Source organism: Cetorhinus maximus, chromosome 1 (assembly GCF_964194155.1).
Source record: "Cetorhinus maximus chromosome 1, sCetMax3.hap1.1, whole genome shotgun sequence".
In the NCBI taxonomy this organism is placed as follows: domain Eukaryota; kingdom Metazoa; phylum Chordata; class Chondrichthyes; order Lamniformes; family Cetorhinidae; genus Cetorhinus; species Cetorhinus maximus.
The window spans coordinates 96,910,524-96,929,201 of record NC_135879.1 but is presented as its reverse complement, the minus strand read 5'-3'; the positions used below and the strand labels follow the sequence as shown (position 1 = coordinate 96,929,201).

Below are 18,678 nucleotides of genomic sequence, written 5' to 3'. Positions count from 1 at the left end.
CTGTGTGTCCCCCCTTCAACATCTTACAAAGGAGAGGCCAGGCTGGGTCCATGTCCCCCGGAATCATGCATGTCTAAGGAGACAAAGGTCTTTGCCATAGGCCTTGTGAGCCATGTGCATCAAGTCTCTCGTGCACAATGAACTTTGCCCTTCACAGCTCATCTGTCCCAAGGCCCTAGCATTGTACATACTACATGCTGAGGTTCCCCTTCAGTTGTCTAGTTGAGCTGACCTGCATCTCCAACCACCCCCAATGACCCAACTCCCATGGAGCATCTTAAGATCTCCACCACGAGTTTCTGCACAGCGGAGCATAGCGAGCAGCCATGCTGCGAGTAGCATTCCATGTTGAATCAAATACCTTTTCCCCTTCCCCATGACCCACACCCTCTCCCCCATGACCATTGACCCTCCCAGGTGTTACATTTAACCTCCCCACTGTCACCCTTCAACCCTCCCCATCACCTTCCATCCTGTGCTGGTGAATGTTGAGAGCCCTTCCTTCCTGAAGAGCCCACCCCCATTTCAACTGACATTAGCCCTGCTCATCCTGCTGACCCCCAGAATCGGCATCACTGTCTGCATCCACTCCAACAGCACCCCCTTAACGCCCCTTCACCCGCCATCGCCACATCCTCACACTCCCAACCTACTGGCTCCCACTGCCCCCTTTAACCCTCACCACCCCATCCGATTACTGATACCCTCAGTATGCACCCCAGGAGCCCTCCATTGACTTCTACAGACACCTGCCTCTGAACGCCTGTCCCCTCTTCACCCTAATGCCCGTTCACACCTGCACACACCCCGCATACCCTCACACACCTGCACAACCTCCCATGCCCCTTCGCGCTCGCACAACCTCCCATGCCCCTTCGCGCTCGCTCCCTCCCATGCCCCTTCGCGCTCGCTCAACCTCCCATGCCCCTTCGCGCTCGCGCACACCCCCTCCATGCCCCTTCGCGCTCACGCGCACAACCCCCATGCCCCTTCGCGCCTGCACGCACGCGCCCCACTAACCCTTCCCGCCTGCGCGCCCGCGCCCCACTAACCCTTCCCGCCCGCGCCCCACTAACCCTTCCCGCCCGCGCACGCGCCCCACTAACCCTTCGCGCCCGCGCCCCACTAACCCTTCGCGCCCGCGCACGCGCCCCACTAACCCTTCGCGCCCGCGCCCCACTAACCCTTCGCGCCCGCGCACGCACCCCACTAACCCTTCGCGCCCGCGCCCCACTAACCCTTCGCGCCCGCGCCCCACTAACCCTTCGCGCCTGCGCACGCGCCCCACTAACCCTTCGCGCCTGCGCCCCACTAACCCTTCGCGCCCGCGCCCCACTAACCCTTCGCGCCCGCGCCCCACTAACCCTTCGCGCCCCAATAACCCTTCGCGCCCACGCCCCAATAACCCTTCGCACCCGCGCACACGCCCCAATAACCCTTCGCACCCGCGCACACGCCCCAATAACCCTTCGCACCCGCCCCAATAACCCTTCGCACCCGCGCACACGCCCCAATAACCCTTCGCACCCGCGCACACGCCCCATGCCCCTTCGCACCCGCGCACACGCCCCATGCCCCTTCGCACCCGCCCCATGCCCCTTCGCACCCGCGCACATGCCCCATGCCCCTTCGCACCTGCACACACGCCCCATGCCCCTTCGCACCTGCACACACCCCCCATGCCCCTTCGCACCTGCACACAGCCCCTTCACACCTGCACACACCCCCACCCCCGCACTGCCCACACTCCAGCATGGCCCTTTCCGCCCTCCCGCTCCATATCAGTTCACTCATTTCATCACTCCTGCAGAATCTCTCTTTCCCCCACCACTGCCAACCTCCCCCATCGCCTGTAGTCCTCCACACCCACTCCACCTCTTCATTCCTCACCTCCCCATCTAAACACTTTCCCCAGCACAGACCATTGCCATCCAGCAGTACCTACTGCAGCCATCCTCCTGCCGCTTGAAGAGCTGCAGCTTGAAGTTCCGAACCCTGGGAGAAGCCGCAGTGCTGAGAACAATCACCTCCTGATGCTGCTGCAAGGAGAAGATCCACGTGGTTGATGCTCCACCGAGCCACTGCTGCACGTGGCATTCCAGGGTCCAGTTGCTGGGGGCTTTCATCTTCTCTTTGGATCTTCGTGAGCTGCCCCAGGCCTTCTTCAGGTAAGTGCCGACACATACATGCCAAGACGTGCTCTGGACAGGCGTGAATTCCACTGGTGGCGTGGACGATTGGGTGGGGTGGGGGGATCAATTCTGGTTGGGCCTTCATCTGCATCCCACTAATGGCTTTCACCATTTCACACCGGCCTTTGACGGGAATGGTACCCTCCAATATGGGCAGGAGTGCAAGTTCCCACCATCATTTTACACCAGCGGGAAATTGAATTTTCAGCTCCTGCCGCATTGTTTCCCCCCAGCTCGCCATTAAGCCCGCTGTAGGGGGATCGGGAAAATCCCGCCCTTAGACATATTTGAGGACTAGAATGTCAGGGGTAGAGTCATACTCCAACTATGCAGACCCCTGCTTAGACCATCCCTGGAATAATGTCTGTAGTTCTAGGCACCATGCCTTAGGAAAGATACATTGGTCTTGGAGAAAGTGCAGCACAAATTTACCAGAATGATACCTGGACTCCAAGGTTTAAATTATGAGGAGAGATTTCACAAACTAACATTGTATTTCCGGGAATGTAGCAGGTTAAGGGGTGATTTGATTGAAGTTTTCAAGATAGTAAGGGCAACTGTTAAACTAGATAGAGAGAAATGATTTCTACATGTTGGGGAAGTTGGCACTAGGGACATAACCTAAAAATCAGACTCATGCCTTTCAACAATGAAAACGGTGGTACAGATCCGGAACTCTCTTTTGTAATTGACAATTGATGCCAGGTGAATTGTTAATTTTAAATCTGAGATTGATGGATTACTGTCAACCAGAGGTATTCAGGAATACGGGGAAAGTTGGCTATATGGAGTTGGCCGCAGATCAGTCATGATCTCATTGAATGGCAGAAGAGGCTCGAGGGGTCTATACAGCCAACTTCTATTCCTATGCTCTCTCTTCTGACTCAAAATAAAAGTAAAAACCAACCAGAGGTAGAAAGCTTGTATTCTCTTAAACCTACCTTTCACATGGAGCTTAATATTAACATCTGGTGTGTATGCTGTCTGCTGAGCGGGTCCCGACCAGGGATTGGGAAATTCATCAGGACACTAAAAACCTCTCATTTCAAGCTGCTCAAGAGAAACGTATGTGGACAAAAAGCCAAACTTGAAAATTGAAACCGGGGGTTTCCAGCAGGAAACAACTAAGATTGCACAATGTCACTTCTTGGGCTTGAATAACATTTGCATATTCACTGGTCAGAAAATCAGCCTTCAGAAGTGCACAAATAAATAAAATGCAGAGGAAAAATTTTAATTATTAAAACTGCCAGTACTTCAAAATAGAAAGGCTGAGATTTGCTACTTCTCCCTCAAACCTCTGTTTGACTTTGTGCTGATGCTACAGTCAGTGGCAAACAATGAGTGCCAGCCATGCATCACACAGATTTTCTGTGGGTTTTGGCACAGAAACTTGCAGTGATTAGAAATCCATTTCAGCGCAGTGTCCTGTACACAGGATCCGAGACTGTGAGAATAAGGCAAACAACGCTGCATTTCCTTAACCAATTAGCTTGAAAAATTCTTAATGAGGAGCACAGAGTCTGAGCCAGGGAATGTAAGTTATAATATAGTCGTATGGTAATACAGAGTATTGTACAGAATACAGGTATTGCTGAAAAAAGAGACATGCTGTTGAAGTTTTTCATCTTGCACTGATCAGGACAGTTCGCAAGAATACCAATAGCAAAGGGAACAACAATTTATACGGCATGAGAAGTGAGTGCTGGTTGGCAAGTAGACTCTGATTGGTAGAGGTGTTGCCAAGGAGAATGCACCAGGGAACAGTTAACTGCCGAGCTTTCATCCAAATTCAAAACAGGCAGGTCAACTGTGATTGGTCAAGGCATAGCCATGAGGAAAGAACCAGGGAATGGCTGCCCCCAAGCATTTGTTCAGCTGAAAAAGGTGTAATGCATGGACACGCTCCTTCTCTCTGCAAAACTGAATACATATACTCACACGCAGGGCCCAGTCTTTTGCAGACAGAGAAGCATGTCTACACATTGCCGTTCCCTGGTTCACTCCCCATGGCAATTCCTTGACCAATCAAAATTGACCTGCCTGGTTTGAATTTAGACAAAAGCTTACCAGTTAACTACTCCCTAAAGTATTCTCCATGGTAATGCCTCTACCAATCAGAGTCCAACCAATCAGCACTCTCTTCTCATGCAGTTTAAATTCTTGTTCTCGCTACCATTGATATTCTTGCAAACTGTCTTGATGAGTGTAAGAGAAAAAGCTTCAACAGTATGTCTCTTTTTTTCAGCAATACTTAAGTTATAATAGCTAATTTAATGTCAAACTAGGAATGAAAGCAAAATAAAGGGAAGGAAAGAAAGATAGGATTACAAGAGTGAGAGAGATAAAAGAAATGAAACACATTAAAACATTTTTAAAAATCGTCAACAATAGTTAAAACCTGAAGGAATGAGACCCCACACTTGTAAAGGCCAATTGACACATCAGACAATAGGATCTGCAGTAGGGTACTTATACTGGAACGAACAAGTCCTAACTTTTTCTGACACATTTAGTGGGTACCTATCATAAGTTCTCCAGATTTCCACTAATCTTTTATGTGAAGAAATGCATCCTGGCATCAACCCTCAGCAAACTTGTTCTAATTTAAAGGCTATGACCCCTTGTTCTGGACACCCCTACCAGAAGAAATAGTTTATCTCGATATATCCTATCAAATCCTTTAGTCATCTTAAACACCTCAATTAAATTACCCCATATTCTTCTATATTCAAGGAGTACAAGCCTAAGTTATGCAACCTGTCCTCATATTTTAAACATTTTAGCCCCAGTATCATTCTAGTGAATCTACACTGTACCCCTTCCAGGGCCAATTATCCTTCCTGAGATACAGTGCCCAGATCTGAATGCAGTAATCTAAAAGAGCTCTAACCCAAGCTCTGTGTAGTTGTATATATTCCACCCCTTTGAGATAAAGGCCGACATTTCATTAGCTATTTTTTTGTACCTGTCCACTAGTTTAATGATTTTTGCAATTGTATCCCTAAATCTTTGTTCTTATTTACAGTTCCTGGCTTCACACATTTGGAAAATACTCTGATCCATCTTTCTTAGGTCAAAAGTCAATGAACTCACTTCCCCACACTGAACTCCAACTGCCACAGTTACACCACTCACTTAATGAAGCAATGTCATTTTGCAACTTCCTACTCCTATCTACACTATTTACTCAGTGTTGCCAGAAAACAATGGCTCTCTATTTGTTTATCTAAGTCATTTATAAAAATAGTGAATGCAGCACTGAAGAACGCTGTAATATCAATTAATACTAGTTCCATAGTTCAGTAGAGGGGATTTCACAGATTTAGACAAACAGAAGAAAAATGCTAACTAACCTTCAGAATGATTTTTGATTGTTTTGGCCATTTCCTTGCCACAAAAATTCCAAATGATATTGGGATGACCAAACCGATCATTGATATGCCTGTTCCAGAAACAAAAATAATATTTTAAAGTGACTAGTTAACTGGAAGCATCCTTTAAATTTGTTTTAACATTTAATCCTATATTCACATGTTCTGGAAGTTGATTGCATATTTTGTTCCGTTTTATTTCTAATCTGTCTCATGCTTATCAGCTTGTATATAAATATATATGTTGTATGTATGTTATATAATTCTGCAATACTGAAGGAATTTTGCAACTTTATTGATGTACCCAATTTAGCCCATTAATCTACTTCCATCGGGGTCTGACAGAACGTCCCGTTTCCCCACAGTTTCTGATGAATATACAGCAACATTCATCTGCTTCTTAAATTTCATTACCATCAGGCAGGAATTTGGGTGATCCTATTGTTGGGAGTGCACAGGGTAGTGCAGACGACCCCCACAATTTCAGGAGGAGTCTCCCAAGATCGGTGCTTTGTCAACCAAGCTCTGCCAGGGGCAACTCAGAAGAAAAGCTCATTCAGAGATGATTTAAAAAGAAGAAAGACTTGCATTTATATAGCACCTTTTAAGCACCACTGGATGTCCCAAAGCTGATTACGCACTTTTGTACCTTCCCCTTGCAACTCTCTCCGGTAGCAGTTCCTATTTGGTGCATCACTTGTCGGGGTTTCAATCTGAATTTACATTTTCTGATTGTAATGCTGCATGATTTCAGCGTTCATGAAAAGCAGTATTTTAATCACAAGTCACAGTGGCCCTCAGATTAATAAAAGTTGTGGTGGAGAAATCAGAGAGCGAGAGGGGGAAATCAGAGGCCAAAGGGGTGTAGGAATCATGGTGGGAGGCGGCACCACCACAGATTCTTTACATGTGGGATGGGAAGAGCTCTTCATCATCCTGCAGGCCTGCCTTTGTTTTCTTATGGGTTAAATGCTGAATTTCTTGTGCAAGAATAAGTGTTGGGCTGTGCACCAACTATCTGGATCTAATGTGTGAATCAAAGATTTATTCATCAAAAGCAATATTTATGAATTTGTAGATTCGCATTTTCATTGAAGAAATTCATTCTTAAATGTTTCCAGCGCATGAAAGCAGTTTGGACTATTGAAACTGTTTAACTCAGCCAGGAAGATTCGAATCTCTTGTCTAACAATCAGTGCTAGGAGCTGCAAAGCTACAAAATAAACCTGGAGCTTGTGGTGAAAGCTTGTGAAAATATATTTGCTAAATATTGTCTTGTTATTAATTTTCTTTCTTACTTTATGTCCCAAAAATCTTTCATCTGCAAAGAAAGGCAGATGAGGTGTGCCCCAGCTATGCTGCAGCCCTGATTTTCATGTGGGTAAGGTGTGCAGGAGCAGCCCCCAGTGAGATACTGCCCAGTATTTCTGAATCATAGGACAGGATTTTCTGGTCCTGCCAATGGCAGGTATGTCGTGGGCGGGATGGGAACATTTAGAGAGCGGTCAAAAGACAATTGTCTTTTGGTCGCTCTCCAAATTTTCCTATCCTTCCCATGATGATACTTGCCATTGGCGGGGCTAGAAAATCCTGGCCATAGGATCTTACAACACAGGAGGCCATTCAGCCCATCACATCAGTGCCAGCTCTTTGAAAGAGCAATTCCCCTTTTCCCCCAAAGCCCTTTTTTTTATGCTTTTAAAATATATACCCAAGTCCCTTTGAAAATTAGGAATGAATCTGCTTCCACCACACTTTCAGGCAGTGCAGTCCAGATCATAAGCACTCACTACATGAAAAAAATTCTCATCTCCCCTCTGGCTCGTGTGAATTACTTTAAATCCATATTCATCCATCTGACCCAACCCTCCTCTCATTGTTTCTCCTTATCTATTCTCTAACAACTTTTCATAATTTTGAAAATATCTATTAAATTTCCCTGTAACTTTTTCTATCCTCGAGAGAAGAACGCCACCTTCTCCAGTGTCTCCATGTAATTGCAATCCCCCGTCTATAGTACCATTCTAGTAAATATTCAGTACACCCACTGCAAGGCCTTGACATCCTTCTACCATGGATGAGGGATTGCAGTTACATGGAGATACTGGAGAAGGTGGCATTTTTCTCCCGAGGATAGAGAAGGTTACAGGGAAATTTAATGGATCTTTCCAAAATTATGACGGGTTGTGTTGTTACGGTACTATGGAGGAGGGATGCCCTTATACCAGTTTGGGGGGGAGGAAGGAGTGAAAAGTGGGCAGAAGGAAACTACAGAGATAATTAATGCAACACACATGAGAGGTGATCGCCAAGGTGGTGACAGCCAGGAGGCCTGCCCCAGGACATGGCTCCAGTGCCTCAAATAATGTAACAATTTACACGAATGGTCAAGGTAAGGTCACGGGTTGGATTTAATGTGGGTGACGGGGGTCTTGTCCACTGGTGGGAGACCAGGCAGGAGACCCACATTGCTTCTAGTGGGGAGGCCTGACCAAATTAATTGGCCAGCGTTGGGCCTTCCCTGGGGTTACGGACCTGGGGTGGAAATCCCAACCTCGAGAGCGGCTGGCCAATCAGAGGCCAGTAGCTCTCCTTTGCTGGCAGCACCAATAGGAGTGGCGGCTGCTGCCAGCAATGCTCCAAGGACTTTGTCAGGGGTTGTCACTGAATCACTGGACACGGGTGCATGAGGGTGGGATGGGATCATGGGAGAAAGGTCAGGGATGTTGGAGGCAAGGGCAGGGAGCGTCTTTCAGCAGCCTCCTCTTCCCAATGCCGGGTCTCTCGATCGGAAACAGAGTGCCTAACAATGCTGGACACCCCTGTGAGGCTGTAGGCAAACAAAACGGTTTTCTGGGCAGCCTTTGGGAGGCATGGGAGAGCTGTGTGACTCCCATTTGGTCCCTGAACCACCAGTAAAAAATTCTAGTGGGCTCAGGGATAATTGGTGTCAATTAGCTCATTAAATGAACCTAACTGACATTCAGCTACAAGCAGGCGAGTTTCTCACAACAGTCCCTTCTGCCCTCCGACATAATCACAGGAGGCTTTCCTGCCTTTGAGAGACTGATGCATGGCCTCTCATGCGATTAAGTGGACCCAACCACCATGTTTCCCGCTGTGACAGGCTGTATTAAGTTCTGTTCCACATCTCACAACCACATTTCTCATGCACCACCGCCAGCATCCTAAACTCAACACACTTCATGCACCATCTAACCATACCCTAACCTTCACCTAGCCTACATTGTTGCGTCCTTCTCAGGCACTGCTCACACCCCTGACACATTTCATGGCTCTTCCACTATATGAGGCATTACACACACACACAAGCATACCTGCCAATCGGCTCATTCACAATCACCACTTTTTCTCTTCTGAGACAAGATAGCACATAACAGGTGCCAGTAGGACCTGACCAATGGAGGGGAAGGATGATTCCATGACATTGCTCCTCATGAGGAGGCGATGTTGGTGGTAATTGGGAGGGGAATGGCAGACAACTATTACCTGGAGTTATGTGGCCACTCTGGCTTCCTTACAAACCCACAGCTACTACCTATTCCTAATTCTCCAAACATATCCTCACTCAAAAGTTCCATACAGTCTCTTCACACACCTTCTCCTGTAGTTTGCCCTAATCCTTCTAGTTTTATCATTGCAGGCTCTCAGGAATACGATCGATGTTGCTAGCTCCCCACACCCACACCCAACACCCACACTCCCTCCCCCGCCACGCCCCCTCGATCACCACAGAGGAATTGGAAGAGGAAGAAAAGCCTCTTCACCTCCCTGGAGGAAGAGAGAGAGGAATAAGGTAGCACATCAATGGATACCATTGTCATAGGAATTAGCTCAGGGACCGGCAACGCGTGTCACTTAGGGACCAGTCCAGATCGCGGATCCTCACAGTGGGAGGCACCAGGCAGTAGTGTGCAGCAGGTGGAAGGAAAACCACAGGTGCTATCTTGTCAGGAAGGGGGCAAGGTTGCATTCTAGCTCTGCTTCACCTGTGGCTTGATGCAAAGCCTGGAACCCTTCCTCTCCAGCAATGGAGATCGTGGCCATGATCCATATGAAGGACAGTCAGCCACCCTAAGAGCTGCTGGAAAATCAGAGGGCTGCAGCTCAGCAGCACCAGTGGGAGCGGTGGTCACTGTTAGGCCTGCACTTGGAGGAAGAGCACACATTGCACCCTCACAGCTAGGTAAGTGCGGAGAATGGGGGAAGTCAGTGAGGGTAGGCAAAGCTGTTATAGTCACAACGGCCAGTGCAACCAGGGGGTACCTTCTGAGGACTAAAGAGTGCCTGAAAAGGAGGGTACTTCCTGAAGCCTGCTGGGAGTCTCCCCGCGAGGCAAAGAATGCCCAGCTGCTGGCTAAACACTGTAACTCCTGACACTGATTGACCAGGCGCTAGGAACAGTTGTACTTGCACACTTGGCTCACACTGTGTCCACCGGCACATGTGCAATTTCTTCCATTGCTGACGTGATTGGTGTGTGCCAGTCAGCCGGTGCCAGTACTGGTTGCACCCGCGTGTGGTGATGGCACTCACTCAGCCTCTCTCTCTCTCCTCTGGTTCGGGATAACTGTGTGCTAGTCACTCCACCTACACCTCTCGTTGTCTGCAGCTCAGGGGTGTATCATATCCACCACTGGCCCAATCTTTCACTGCCTCTTGCTCGCCCCTCTCCCAAACCCTTGCTGCCTTTCTCCTGCACATTGTGCCATGCACTGCTCCAATCTCTGACTGTTGCCAACCATGATCTATCGGCTCCGTCACCAAGCTTTGAATTGAAAATCCCATTTCGTGCAGCTGACTTAAAGACTACAGCAGTCATGGTACATGGATATTATTTTGGAGCTATGCTATCAGATTTGGCCAACTTAAATTTCCAGTCACTGAAAACTGATTCAATATTGTTTGCAGTCTCCAGTTCAAGGTTTAATTGCTTCTTCCCCACTGTGACTCAGTCACCAAATTGCAGAGCATTTAATACAAAGATAACTATAATCAGATAAAAGCAAAAAACTGTGGATGCTGGAAATCCAATACAAAAATAAAAATACCTGGAAAAACTCAGCAGGTCTGACAGCATCTGCGGAGAGGAACACAGTGAACGTTTCGAGTCCACATGACTCTTCAGAGCTGTTCTGTTGAAGAGTCATACGGACTCGAAACATTAACTGTGTTCCTCTCCGCAGATGCTGTCAGACCTGCTGAGTTTTTCCAGGTATTTTTATAACTATAATCAATGTTTCTGCTTAAGTCCAAATAAGAGGTGAATACAGCTACTGCACTCCTGGGATTTCGGCACCTGACTCACTAACCTGGCAGACCATCTCCTTCCGTCCTTGTTAGGTCTGCACCATCTTTGATGCAGGCAACCTGTCCCCCAAACTACTTATGCCAAATTTATTTGTTTATTTGTTCGGTCTATATGAAGATTGCCCTTAGTCATTTGCCTTTACAAGAAAATGATGAGCACGTCCCAGTTCCACAGAAACTTGTTTTACTGTTAAATTTCTTAGATTCCTCGCCGGTATGTGCTTGATAGATCAGAGACTGGACAAGTCAGGAACTGCTCCGATCTCAGGTACGAGAACAAGTGCTACCTGGTTGGTCACAGGAGCCCGTAGCTGATGAAATTAAACTTTACTTCAACAGAAGACATGAAATAACCAGCCAGGATGATATCTTATTATGGGGAGCACGAGTGATAGTACCTCCAAAGGAAAGGGAGCCTCTTTTAGTTGAACTACACAGTGCCCATCCAGGAATTTCCTGAATGAAGACCACAGCACACAGCTATCTATGGTGGCCTGGGATGGATGGCAAAATAGAGAGTTTAGTAAAGCACTGTGTGCAATATCAGCAACTACTAAAGTTGCCAGCGACAGCTCCATTGCACACACGGGAGTGGCCAGATAGACCCTGCATGCGGTTACACATTGACTATGTTGGAACTTTCCTGGGAACAATATTTCTGCTCATTGTCGATGTCCATTCAAAATGGTTGGACATAGATGAGGTGAAGTCACCAACGTCGGCCGCTACAACTGAGAAACTATGTCAGAGTTTTGCATTTCATGGACTAACAGAAGTAGTTGTTTCTGATAAAGGCACGGCATTTCTAAGCACTGAGTTTCAATGGTTTATCAGCCCCAGCGGTATCACTCATGTAAAAACTTCACCGTACCACCTTCCTCAAATGGACTGGCCAAAAGGGCAGTTCAAACGTTCAAGACAGGAATGAAAAAGCTAACTGGTGATTCCTTGGCAACCAAGCTAGCACACTTTCTTTTTCATTACGGGACTATCCCTCACACAACAACAGGTGCCACACCTGTGGAGTTATTATTGAAACACCATCTCAGGACGAGATTGAGCTTAATATTGCTGAATATAGAGGGGAAGATGGAAAGGAGTCAGTCAGGGAAGTCAGAAAACTAGACGCACTGGCATAGTCATGAGAGGAAATTTACAGGGGAGACACAGTATATATGAAGAACTTTGGGGAAGGACCAAAGTGGTTACTGGGTGAAATAAGTGTGGTAGCTGTACCTCTATCTTACCACATGGATGTGGAAAGCTGGGTTATCTGTAAATATGTGGACCATTTAAGGAAGAGAAAGACAAATCATCAAGGTATGGTTCCACCTCCACCTCCTATGCACTTCCCATTCTGATGTTCCTGTAAGAGTTGAGGATACAGAACTGCATGTGCTCACCAATGTTCAGGCAACTCTTGAAAAGGAGGTTCTTGACAAAGAATCTGAAGATCTGAAGTTGTGCAGCTGCGACATTCCACAGGTACCAGGAAATCACCTGAAAGACTGAACTTGTAAATTCCTTACCCAGTGTAAATATTATGTTGTCTCAAAAAATACGTACTTGTGAATATAATATGTATAGCCAAGTTAAAGGGGGAGGAATGTAGTAATTATGGTTTTATTTAGTGAGTAATGTACCTTTAGAATAATACTTGTTAAGGAAGATCACAAGATCTGTAGTAACCAATAGGAGAGTAGTGCGGGCTACCTCAGCAGCCAGTGTAGAAATAGAGTTGGAGTTGAAAGCACACGTGTAGTTGCTGCTGTGTATATTGTAAATAAACTTTGACCTGAATTTTTCAGTCGGCGTGCGGGGGCGGGCCCGACATACCGGTGTGTAAAATGACGTGCGATGACATCGGGCGCACTTCCCGACGTCATCACGCTGTCTCGTGATGTTTCGTTCAGCGGACACGCGCCGGAGTTGGTTGCGCGCCCGCCGATAACTGATAGGCCTATTAAGATCATTAACAAATTAATTAATGTAATTGTTTACGCTGCCCATCCAACCTTAAGGTTCGCGGGCAGGCGAAAAGGCCAAGCGGTCTTCATGGTTTTTACGAAACATCATCCATGAGTGGGATGAGTTTTCCTAAAGCTTTTATTAATTAAATTGAAAATTTTTCACATAAATAAAAACATATTCCATCTCATGTGACACAGTCACATGAGGGGAGATGTTTAATTAAATTTTTTTCCATAGCGATTCAATCTCCATGCCTCAGGGAGGTTGAAGCGCTCATTGGCGCATATGCGCGAAAAAGCGCTGGCCCTGACTCTCCCTCCTCCCCCTGTCCGCACAGGTAGTGCTGCTACTGCTCGCGTCTTACACTGGGCGGGCCTTAATTGGCCTGCCCACGTAGAATGGCAGCATGGAGCCAATCGCAGGCAGCAGTCGGCTCCGCGACCGCCCTCACCCGCTTCCGCGAGCCCACCTGTCAACTGAGAAATTCAGGCCTTAATGTTTGCACCCAAGAACTGTCTGCAGTTCAACTCTATTACGAAAAGTACAACTCAGCCACCCTACAACTGCTACTCCTCCTTTTCCATTTTGTCTGTCATTTTGAGACATCAAGTATCCTGGAATATTTAATTCCAACCTTGGTCAGCATGCGACCATGTCTCTGTTATAGCCATTTGCTCAAACCCATTTAGCTCTATTTGTGCCATTAATTCGTCTATCCTGTTACAAGTACTTCATGCATTCAAATAAAGTGCCTTTAATTTTAACTTTTAACCTTATTCACCAATGCAGTATTATCATTAAACTTTCTGTCCCTTCCTGTCATGCTTCTTTTTACCCAAATCACTACAGTACTCTGTGGCCTTGAGTTTTCTCTTTAGATTTATACATCTCCCTCACTTGAACACTACTCTGTATTTTTAGCTTAAAATTCCTATTTATTGCTTTAGTGATATGATTCACTAGGGCACTGGTCCAATCCCAGTTTACTGTATTGCTGGATGTGTTGTGGGCTGTGAGGTGGGTCAAGTGAATCAATTGTCTGTGGGGTACACTTGAGTAAGGACGATCGATGTATCATAAGGTTCAGATTTGTAACGGGGAAGAGTAAGAAACTCTTAAATTAGAAGAAGACTATCTTCAATGGGATGAAAGAGAGCTCTAGCCAGGGCAAAATGGAACCAAAGACTAGCAGAAAAACTGCAACAGAACAATGGGTGATCTTTATGGAGGAGATGTCTCAGTTACAGGCTGGTACATTCCAACAATGGTGAGTGTTAGGGGAACCAAAGCCAGGGCTCATTGGATGACGAGGGAGATAAAAATATAATGGAATACAAGAAGACGGTCTATGATGCATGTCAGGTGAATTCTTCAATTGAGAGCCAGGCCAAATATAATAAGTTGAGAGTAGAAGTGAAAAGGAAAATAAGACTGGCAAAGAGAAAATATGAGAATGGACTGGCAGTTAATATAAAAGATAAGCTAAAAGTCTTCTACCAGCATATAAATAGTAAACCACAAGGTGGGTGGGTCTATTATGAATAAAGAGGGTGATATATGCTCAGAGACACAGGGCAAGGCTAGAATACTTAATTAGTACTTTGTTATCGGTGTTTCTATTGGTGTTGGTAGAAACGGAGATGGCAGAGTTAATGGAATGGAGTCAAAATTGATAGAAAGGATCTACTGGAAAGGCTGGCTCTGCTTAGAACAGATAAATTGCTTGGTCTGGATGGCTTGCAACCCAGGTTGCAAAAGGGAGTGGGGGTGGAGATAGTGGAGGGCTTGCCATAATCTTCGAATCGTCCCTAGATACTGGGGAGGTGCCAAGAGGTTTAGAGTGACAAAAGTGATACCTTTATTCAAAAAAAAGGTGTAAGAACAATCCTAGTAATTACAGGCCAGTTAGTTTAATATCAGTGTTGCGTAAGGATTTAGAAACAATGATTAGGAAAAAAAATCAACAGGTATCTGGATAGATTTGATTTAAGGAGAGCCAGCACGGATTTGTAAAAGGCAGATTGCTCTTGATTAACCTAATTGAATTTCTTGATGAAGTAACAGAAAAGGTTGATGTAGGGAAAGCAACCAATGTTATCGATATCAGGGTTTTCAGAAAGCATTTGACCAAGTACCACACAAAAAGCTGGTTAACAAAATTCAGGCTTATAGAATAGGAGGGTCAGTGTCAGCTTGGATAAAAAAATACTGGCTTAAGTACAGAAACAGCCAGTCATGGTAAATTATTATTTTTCTGATTAGAGGATGGCAGACAATGTGTTCCCCAAGGTTCGGTGCTAGGGCCACTGCTTTTTATATAAATATATGTATATATATATAAATAAATAAATGACTTGGATATTGGAATACATAGGAATGACCTGAAAACTTGTCAATTACACCAAACTTGCAATTGTGACTGACAGTGAAGATGTTACCAATTGACTAACAGGACACAGGTAGGCCAACAGAATGGGCAGGCAAGAGATAGATGGAATTTAGTACAGAGAAGTATGAGGTAATGCATTTTGGCAAAAGGGATAGGGAGAGACAACATAGATTTACGGGCACAGTTCTAAAGAGAGTCCTGAGAAAGACAGATCTGGAGGTTCATTGCATAAGTCTTTGAAAGTTGTAGGACATTTGAGAATAGTTAGCAAAGTTGGATCTTGGGGGCTTCAAAAATAGGCATATTGAGTACAAAAGCAGGAAAGTTATGTTGAACTTTTATAAAGCTCTGGTAAGGCCACAACCAGGGTATTGTACCAGTTGTGGTCACTATACATCAGGAAGAATGTGAGGGTCCTTGAGAAGGTGCAGAAGAGATTTGCCAGATGTTTCCCAGGATGAGGGATTTTAACTACAAGGTTGGGTTGGAGAAGCTGGTGTTGTCCTTGGAGAAAAGGGAGATTGAGGGGAGATTTGATAGAGGTGAATAAGATTAGGACAGGTTTAGATAGAGTGGACAAAGAAAAGCTGTTCCCTTTAGCTGATGGTACAAGGATGAGGAGATACAGATTCAAGGTTTTGGGCAAGAGATACAGGGGGATAAACATTTTTACTCAGTGATGGTAATGACCTGGAACTCACTGCCTAGGGGAGTGGTGAAAGGGGAAATGATAATTGAAATTGTGTCGTGGCACAGGCATCAAGGGCACACCCAAAAACCAGGGGTGACCCAGCCTCAGCCATCTGTGGGATCCTAGTCGTATTTTACAGGGAGTCAAGCAATGAATTGGTTGCGATCAGGGCTGCTGTCCCTTTAAAGCATGGCTGTCCACGTCCACAAGATGCCAGCCAATTGGAAAATCAGTGACCATTGCTGGGACTGCACCTGGAGGAAGAAGATGCCATGGAAGGATGCCGCCCTCAAAAACCAGATAGGTGGGGTCTGGGGCGCTGACACCAGTCAGACAGGCCTGGCAAGATGGTTGATGAGGGCAGGCGTCATTGTTGTCGTGCAGCCATTGCCCCTAGGAAGCTGTCATGGGCCAAAGATTGCCCGAACAGGAGGGTCACACTTGCCCCCGCACCAAGCCCATTCCGGGGCCACCAAAGTTTAATTCACGAGGGCCTGCCCACTGCTAGTAAAATGCCAGTGGTAGTGGGAAGAAATCCTTAATTGGCCACTTAAGTGACTCCATTGATCTCTGGGTGAGTGGGCCATCCTCCACCTTCTCCGCCGCTGGCAAAATGGCAGGGCACCAGGAAGACGACAGGCATTCCACCCCACCTACCTTTGCCATTTTATGAGCCCCCACCTCCTCCCACCTTTCAGCCTGACCCCAGGCCTCTAGTAAAAGTAACCCAATGGATGATTTCAAAAGGAAAATTTATAGGCACTTGAAGAGAATAAATTTGCAGGGCTACAGGATAGAACTGGGGAAAGGCACTGATTGGGCTACTCTGCAGAGAGCTGGCATGGACTCGATGAGCCCATTGATCTCCTTCTTTAGTGTAATAACTCTCTGACTATAGGTAGAGCCCAGCCCAACAGAACAACTCCCTCTTTCCCCTGTGCTGGTGCCAGTGCCCATGAATCAAAATCCGTGTCTCCTACACCACTCTTTGAGCCACAAGTTCATCTCTGATGGGTTTGGCCTTCTGCCAATTCATGAATGGTATAGGTTTTAACCCAGAGATCATAACCTTTGAGATTCTTCTTTTAAATTTGGACTCTAGCCCCTTAAACTCTGTCAGAAGTATCTCATTCTATGTTCTTCCAATTTGATTGGTCCCTACATCTACCACAACAACTGAATCTTCCCTCCTCCCACTCCAAGTTCTTTATCCCTGGAACTGGGCAGGCAACACAACCTTCAGAACTCCCAGTCATGGTTGCCATCCCCCTGATTATACTATTGCCTTATCACGACAACATTCCTTTTCACAGCCCCCAACTTGAATGACATCCTGTATCATGGTGCTGTGGTCAGTTTGCAGATCCAGCTTCCAGACTTTGCTGTCGTACACATGAGCAGCCAGAACTTTGTACCTGTTGGATAAGGTTAAAGACCATGGCTCCTCCAGCACTGCACCTGGGATCCACTTACCTGCCTGACTCACAGCCACACCCACTCGTCCCTGACCACTAATTAGACCTACACCACTTACTTAACCAAGGGGTGTGCCAGCCTCCTGGAACAAAAAGTCAAGGTAACTCTTCCCCTCCTTGATGCCACAATTTCTGCACCTGGAGCTCCAGTTCAACAACTATGAGCTGAAGTGCCTCAAGATACAGACACTTACTGCAGATCTGGCTGTCCAGGATTGTAACGCTCACCAAAAGTGGGACATCACTGTAGGAGTTCCTCAGGGCAGTGTCCTCGACCCAACCATCTTCAGCTGCTTCATCAATGACCTTCCTTCTATCATAAGGTCAGAAGTGAGGATGTTCACAGATGATTGCACAATGTTCAGCACCATTCGCAGCTCCTCAGATACTGAAGCAGTCCATGTCCAAATGCAGCAAGACCTGGACAACATCCAGGTTTGGGCTGATAAGTGGTAAGTAACATTACTGCCACAAAAGTGCCAGGCAATGACCATCTCCAACAAGAGAGAATCTAACTATCTCCCCTTGACATTCAATGACATTACCATCGCTGAATCCCCCACTATCAACATCCTGGGGGTTGACCCAAAACTGAACTGGACAAACCATATAAATACTGTGGCTACAAGAGCAAGTCAGAGGCTAGGAATCCTGCGACGAGTAACTCACCTCCTGACTCCCCAAGGCCTGTCAAGCCCATCTACAAAGCACAAGTCAGGAGTGCGATGGAATATTCTCCACTTGCCTCGATGAGTGCAACTCCAACAACACTGAAGAAGCTTGATGCCGTCCAGGACAAAGCAGCTGCTTGATTAGCACCCCATCCACCACCTTCAACATCCATTCCCTCGACCACTGAAGCATAGTGGCAACAGTATGTATCACCGACAAGATGCACTGCAGGAATTCACCAAGGCTCCTTTGACAACACCTTCCAAACCCACGACCGTTACCATCTAGAAGGACAAGGGCAGCACATAGATGGGAACACCACCTCCACTTGGAAGTTCCCCTCCAAGTCAGTCACAATCCTGACTTGGAAATATATCACTGTTCCTTCACTGTCAGTGGGTCAAAATCGTGAAACTCCCTTCCTAACAGCTCTGTGGGTGTACCTACACCACATGGACTGTAGCAGTTCAAGAAGTGGCTTATCACCATCTTCTCAAGGGCAATTAGGGATGGGAATAAATGCAGGCCTAGATAGTGATGCCCACATCCTGTGAGAGAGTGTAAATAAAAGAAAAAAATGCTG

At 46.4% G+C, this 18,678-nt stretch overlaps 1 protein-coding gene across 1 annotated transcript in view; it reads right to left on the bottom strand.

The window, feature by feature from the left end:
* The window catches only part of LOC144686005 (sodium-dependent organic anion transporter-like), a 59,942-nt gene that overhangs the window by 19,423 nt on the left and 21,841 nt on the right, over nt 1-18,678 (bottom strand). Inside the window, exon 3 of the mRNA XM_078551163.1 lies at nt 5,549-5,637. Within this exon, the coding sequence (XP_078407289.1) occupies nt 5,549-5,637 (89 nt within the window). The remainder of the gene's footprint in view (nt 1-5,548; nt 5,638-18,678) is intronic.